Below are 7,668 nucleotides of genomic sequence, written 5' to 3' on the forward strand. Positions count from 1 at the left end.
TTTCAGTATAATGTCTACAAATAAGTAGGTATTTTCCTAGATTAACCAAGTTTGCTATACTTAACAGACCATAGGAATTTATAAGCCAACTTCCTAGACTATATCTTGTTATTTGCATATTTCATCCTCAGAAACCACAAATGGTTCACAGCTGTTTTAAAGAGATGGACTTATGAGAAGAGCAGTAATTAGCCTGAGACTGAGTATAGAAAGCACAATGGATTTTCTGGTGCAGATTTTCAGCTTTCTACTAATTAGTGTCACAGGTAACAGAGGGAAGGGCATTTGAGTTCAGAAACCACAGTTCTTTTCCCTAGAGAAGCTTGAGTCTAAGATAACATTTTTCAATTTCTTTCTTCTGAATATCAGGTGGTATGAAGTTATATTTTCTCTCTATGTCTACTAACATCTCTTTCTTTTCATTGCCTTCCCCTGCTCACAGTGTCCAATGGAGAAATTGTTCTTACCCAGTCTCCAGCATCCATGGCTGCATCTCAAGGGGACAGGGTCACCCTTACCTGCATAACCAGCTCAAGTATAAGCACCAGTTATTTGCAGTGGTACCAACAGAAGCCAGGAGCCTCCCCTACACTCCTGGTTTATGGAACCTCCACCCTGGCTTCTGGAGTCCCAGCTCGCTTCAGCGGCAGTGGGTATGGGACCTCCTACTCTCTCACAATCAGCAGCATGGAGGCTGAAGATGCTGCCACTTACTACTGTCAGCAGTGGAGTAGTTCCCCATTTACACAGTGATACAGACTAAAACAAAAACCCTTAACCTCCCTAGGGCTCAGCTGCTTCCTCCTAGCGTTGAAATGTGGCCAAGTGTTTCATGGCAATAATCCACACAGGGTGCTTTATGCCTTGATTTACAAGCTCATTTGCATTTTTGGGTAACTTAGTGTCTCCATAATATCCCACTGTACTTCAATGCTGTTCTCGTTTGTTCAGTGTTTGTTTATTCTCTATTTTTGGTTCTGTTTGTTGAAGGAAAGTGTAGTAGGAACTTTGCAAATATTTTACTGGTGTTCCTCAGTAGCCTTCATACCTTGATTCTTCTCCCTGCACTGATGACAGGATCTTCTCTGGCATTTATCCTTCAGGACAGTCATTTATTAAAAGTACACTACCTCTGTTATGATAGTAAAAGTAGGATCCATCTTTATCTTCTGATTTTCATTAACAAACTGTCTTTCCCACTGAAAGTGTCTTCTCGAGTTATGCTTGAAGTGATTTTCTCTCCCCCAAAAGTAATTCATGACAATCATATATGGTATTATCTTTCTATTCTCATGACAAATCACTGAAACAATCCACTAACAAAGAAATCAAAACTGCAGCAGAGAACTAATAAATGGTCAATAAAATGTTTCCTTTAATTTTATTATTTATTGTTATTTATTTCTGCTGTGTGTGTGTACATGCGCATGCACACACGCAAGCACATATGTGTGTATATGTAGAAAAACATTCTGGAGTCATCTCTCCCCTTTCACCATGTGAGTCACAGCCATTGACCTTAGATTGTATTGGTGAAATTATTAAGGCCACTCCACGTAGTTAAAAGGAGATTTATTTAATGGCGTAACTTACAAATTAAGGAATAGGTAGGTCGCGGAGTCTGGGGAAGGTGTATCACAGTCCAGCGGTGTTCTCTGGAGCTCTGCTCGGTCCACCTCTCCAGTCCAGGGTCCCGCCACAGAGAGAGCGCCCGCCGATCCAGCTCTCGGGTCCCCCCGGCGGCGCCTTGTAGGCGTGACAGTTGCCGAAGTCTCAATGGGGGTTGGAACTTCCAGATCAAAGCTGGAATGGCTACCCACTACAGATTGTCTGGCTTCACTGCAAGTATGTTTACCTGCTGAGTCATCTGTATCACCCTTAAAATATTTCTTTTAAATTCTGAAAAAGTAAATCCAAGATAACACTAAAGTATAGAAAAGCTGTACATACACATTAGGTAACAGAATTGAGTGTGAACATGATCATTCTACCAAAAACAACTTGTAGATACAATGAAACAATGATAACATCTTCACAGATAGAAAAAGGTAAATATTAATATGAAAACTGAGTCCAAAAATATTGCTGGGAGGCACTACCATAACTAATCTTAAGTAATATAATAAAGCAAAGTAGTAAACAGTCTGAAATTAACAGAGAAAAGCTCATAGATAATTGAAACAGATCTGAATGCCCAGATTATGTCAAAGCCTCTAGAGCCAACTGCTTGACAAACAGGGAAACACTCAAACTCACAAATAAATGAGCACAGAAGAAAAGACAGTATCATCAACAAATGATGTTTAAAAAATGAGTGTACACATATAGAATATGAATCTAGACCCCTATCTCTCATCAATAAAAAAGTAAATTCCCAAATGTTCAAATAACTCAATGTAAAACCTGAAACTGAGAAATCTGGAAGTTACGGAACATGTTCTATTAGGGAGTATGCTAAAGCATGTAGAAGTAGATAAGAACTCACTACACAGGACTAGGACTGAGTTGCTTTGAATGAGACTGGCCTCTATAGGCTCATAAATTTGCTGCTTATTCCCAAGTTAATGAGCTGTCAGCGTCCCATTAGGAGGTTTAGCCTTGTTGGGAGAAGTTGTGGCCTTGTTGGAGTAGATGTGGCCTTGTTGGAGGGGGCATGTAATTAGAGTTTAGCTTTGAGGTTTCCAACCCCATGTCAGACCCATTCCTCTCTCTCTCTCTCTCTCTCTCTCTCTCTCTCTCTCTCTCTCTCTCTCTCTCTCTCTCTCTCTCTCTTCCTGCTGCATGTAGACCAGGATATTCAGCTCTCAGCCCCATGCTTGCCACCATACTCCCTGCCGTGATGAAAATGGAAAAACCCTATAAAACTGTAAGCAAGCCCTGAATTAAATATTTTCTTTTATAAGAGTTGCTTTGGTCTTCATGTCTCTTTACAGCATTGGAAAAGTGACAAAGACAGTGATCTTCAAGAAATACAGCCTACAATTGACAAGTAGGACCTCCTGAATCTAATAAAATCTGCTCAGCAAAGGGAGCAATCAATTGACTGAAAAGTCAGTCTGTAGAATGGGAGAAAGTCTTTGTGTACTATATATCAGAAAAAGCATTAATAACTAGAATACATAAGGAACTCAAAAAAATATCAAGAAAACAAAACACCCTTCTTCTTGGCAAAAAAATAGCCATTTAGGCAAGAAACTGTAATTGCCTGGACTGCTTAACTAAATGTTGTATCGACTGGACATGCAGGACCCATAGAAACGTGACCACTGAACTTTGCAAGGCAAGATGGTACTTCATGTTCCTGCTTCGTAGAAGAAGCTGGAGACATTCTACAGGACACAGATAAAAAAATTACTGAGAGACTAGACCTATGGGCTGAAGATGGATGCCCCAATGTTACAGAGGAACTTTGGGTAACTGTCCAGGTACACAACTATCTCTGTCATTTCCAGAATTTTGGAAGTTGTTTACAGTGCATTTCCTGTTTACTTAGGTAATATATTATTCTGGGGTCTTTGATGTGGTTGAAGACTAGATAGTCATAATTATAATTTTCCTTGGTTATGATAAAAGATAAATTATTATGAAACCTTAGACTCACAAATATAGGATAGATAGAAAATTTTTTCTTTAATTTTCCAAAATACAAATACACTAGAGATTATAACTGTAATTCTTGCTTGAAAACTGTTTTGTTACATGTAATTTTAATAAGTTAAAGTTAAAACCTTCCTTTAGTTTAGACAGAAAAAGGGAAGTGATGGGGGAATGTCTTTCTGTATGCTGCAAATATGTGTTGCTCTGATTGGTTGACAAATAAAGCCGTTTGGCCTATGGCAAGGCAGCTTAGAGGTGGGTGGAAAATTCAAAGAAAGAGACAGGAAGAAAGTGTGGAGCACCAGCCGCCCAAGGAGCAACATGTAATGGGACTCAGGTAAAGCCACGGGACATGTGCCAATACATAGATTAATAATTATGAGCTTATTCAAGATCTAAGAGCTAGATAGAAAAGCTTGAGCCATGGTCATGCAGTTATAACTAATATAAGCCTCTGTGTGTTTACTTGGGGAACATGAGTGGTAGAGATTAGTCCCAACCACAGGCAGGCCTGCACATAGGAAATATTCCAACTACAAAGTAATACTGGAGAAGAGTGGGAAGAAAAATTTTATGAGCCAGAGGGATTAAAGACAGGAAGAGAACATATCCCACAGAATCAAGTAAACAGGCATCATAGCAGTTCACAGAGACTGAAGCAGCAATCAGGGAGTCTGCATATGTCTGCTAGGCCCTCTGCATGTATTTGTGGTTGTTTAGATTGAGGTTTCTGGGAGAATCCTAACTGTGGGAGTTGGGGTGTCTCTGCTTTACCTGTTCTTGGGACATTCTTCCTCCTACTGGGTTGCCTTGTCCAGCCTTGATACATGGGTTTGTGCCTAGTCCTTTGCATCTTGTTATGCCATGTTCAATTGATATCCCTAGAAGGACTTTTTTTTCTCAAAGGAAACAGAGGAACAGTGGATCTAGGAGAGATAGGAGGTATGAGAGGGAAATAGAAGGAGGGAAAGAAGGGGAAACTGTGGTTGTGATATATGGTAAGAGAGATGAATAAATAAAAATTTAAAAATAAAAATAAAAACAATGAGCTCAGGATCATTTACATAAGATTCAAGTAATATAATTCAAGAAAAATTATAGATGGCAGAGTAACACCATAATACACAATGCCTCCCTCTCAGCCTATAGTAAATATTATACATCCTAATTATATGAACAATTTAGATAGTTTAATGCATTTTTGTTGTCTCATAGATGAAAGTCTTTACATGAAAACCAGTTTGTGAAAAATAAATAAATAAATAAATAATAAAGCAGTAATGCAATTAAGGATCACCTTAGCATCATTGGAGGATTAGATTTTGTCCTGGTATTTTAGTTAATGACTAATTTTTGACTAATTTATTTTAACATTTCTTTGAGTCCAATTTAGTTGACAAACATTTCTTTCTACATGACAGCCTAATGTATTATAATATGACCCTTCTTATTTGAGAAAGATATTATAGCATTTCTTTTTTTTTTTGATGTCATGTGAATTTCTTTATTTTTTTAATTTATTTAATTTATTTTGCAATACAATTCAGTTCTACATATCAGCCACGGATTCCCTTATTCTCCCCCCTCCCGCCCCCCTCACCTTCCCCCCAACCCCCCCCCATTCCCATCTCCTCCAGGGCAAAGCCTTCCCCACAGACTGAGGTCAACCTGGTAGACTCAGTCCAGGTAGGTCCAGTCCCCTCCTCCCAGGCCGAGTCAAACAATCCTGCATAGGCCCCAGGTTTCAAACAGCCAACTCATGCAATGAGCACAAGATCTGGTCCCACTGCCTGGATGCCTCCCAAACAGATCAAGCCAATCAACTGTCTCACCCATTCAGAGGGCCTGATCCAGTGGGGACCCCTCAGCCATTGGTTCATAGTTCATGTGTTTCCATTCATTTGGCTATTTGTCCCTGTGCTTTATCCATCCTTGGTCTCAACAATTCTCACTCATATAAACCCTCCTCATTCTCGCTAATTGGACTCCCAGAGATCCACCCGGGGCCTAGTCATGGATCTCTGCATCCAGATCCCTCAGTAGTTAGATGAGGTTTCTAGCACAACAATTAGGGTGTTTGGCCATCCCATCACCAGAGTAGGTCAGTTTGGGCTGTCTCTCGACCATTGCCAGCAGTCTGTTGTGTGGGTATCTTTGTGGATTTCTGTGGGCCTCTCTAGCACTTTGCTTCTTCCTATTGTCATGTGGTCTTCATTTACCATGGTCTCCTATTCCTTGTTCTCCCTCTCTGTTGTTGATCCAGCTGGGATCTCCCGCTCCCCCAAGCTCTCTTTCCCTCAACCCTCTCCTTTCATTACCCCCACTCATGTCCAGGCTGTTCATGTAGATCTCATTCCATTTCTCTGTCATTGGGCGATCCCTGTGTCTTTCTTGGGGTCCTGTTTTCCAGGTAGCCTCCCTGGTGATGTGAGTAGCAGACAAGTCATCCTTGTTTCATATCTAGTATCCTGCTATGAGTGAGTACATACCATGTTTGTCTTTCTGAGTCTGGGTTACCTCACTCAGGATGATTTTTTCTAGATCCATCCATTTGTCTGCAAACCTCATGATGCCATTGTTTTTCTCTGCTGAGTAGTATTCCATTGTGTATATGTACCACATTTTGTTTATCCATTCTTCAGTTGAAGGGCATCTGGGTTGTTTCCATGTTCTGGCTATTACAAACAATGCTGATGTGAACATAGCTGAACAAGTGCTCTTACGGTGTGGTTGAGCATTTCTTGGGTATATGCCCAAGAATGGTATAGCTGGATCTTGGGGGAGATTGATTCCCAATTTTCTAAGAAAGCGCCATATTGATTTCCAAAGTGGTTGTACAAGCTTGCATTCCCACCAGCAGTGGAGGAGAGTTCCCCTAGCTCCACATCCTCTCCAGCATAAGGTGTCTTCAGTGTTTTTGATCTTAGCCATTCTGACAGGCATAAGGTGGTATCTCAGAGTTGTTTTGATTTGCATTTCCCTGATTATAAGGGATGTTGAGCAATTCCTTAAATGTCTTTCGGCCATTTGAGTTTCCTCTGTTGAGAATTCTCTGTTTAGTTCTATAGCCCATTTCTTAATTGGACTGTTGGGCATTTTGATGTCTAATTTCTTGAATTCCTTATATATTCTGGATATCAGTCCTCTGTCAGATGTGGGGTTGGTGAAGATCTTTTCCCATTCTGTAGGCTGTCGCTTTGCCTTGTTGACCGTATCCTTTGCTCTACAAAAGCTTCTCAGTTTCAAGAGGTCCCATTGATTGATTGTTTCTCTCAGAGTCTGTGCTACTGGTGTTCTATTTAGGAAGTAGTCTCCTATGCCAATGCGTTCAAGACTACTTCCTACTTTCTCTTCTAGCAGGTTCAGAGTAGCTGGATTTATGTTGAGGTCCTTGATCCACTTGGACTTAAGTTTTGTGCACGGTGATAGATATGGATCTATTTGCAGCCTTCTACAAGTTGATATCCAGTTATGCCAGCACCATTTTTTGAAGATGCTTCCTTTTTTCCATTGTGAACTTTTGGCTTCTTTGTCAAAAATTATATGTTCATAGGTGTGCAGATTAACGTCAGGGTCTTCAATTCGATTCCATTGGTCCACATGTCGGTTTTTATGCCAGTACCAAGCTGTTTTTATTACTGTAGATCTATAGTAGAGCTTGAGGTCAGGGATCGTGATGCCTCCAGAAGTTGTGTTATTGTACAGGATTCCTTTGGCTATCCTGGGTTTTTTGTTTTTCCATATGAAGTTGAGTATTATTCTTTCCAGGTCTGTGAAGAATTGTGTTGGTATTTTGATGGGGATTGCATTGAATCTGTAGATTGCTTTTGGTAAGATTGCCATTTATACTATGTTAGTCCTGCCTATCCATGAGCATGGGAGATCTTTCCATTTTCTGACATCTTCTTCAATTTCTTTTTTCAGGGACTTAAAGTTCTTGTCATATAGGTCCTTCACTTGCTTGGTTAGTGTTACTCCAAGGTATTTTATGTCATTTGTGGCTATAGTAAAGGGTGATATATCTCTAATTTCCTTCTCTGCTTCTTTGTCCATTGTATATAGGAGGGCTAC

General features: G+C 40.2%; 1 gene segment (V, D, J or C); it reads left to right on the plus strand.

Moving 5' to 3' along the window:
• The first annotated feature begins 217 nt into the window (after positions 1 to 217).
• On the plus strand, positions 218 to 6,968 carry LOC128099883 (Ig kappa chain V-IV region S107B-like). The segment is given in 3 exon segments: positions 218 to 266; positions 443 to 730; positions 6,931 to 6,968. Coding segments are annotated over 3 exon segments (375 nt in total).
• The last annotated feature ends 700 nt before the right edge of the window (positions 6,969 to 7,668 follow it).

Source organism: Peromyscus californicus, unplaced genomic scaffold (genome assembly GCF_007827085.1).
Source record: "Peromyscus californicus insignis strain IS unplaced genomic scaffold, ASM782708v3 Scaffold_6__1_contigs__length_162567912, whole genome shotgun sequence".
NCBI classification, from domain to species: Eukaryota; Metazoa; Chordata; class Mammalia; order Rodentia; family Cricetidae; genus Peromyscus; species Peromyscus californicus.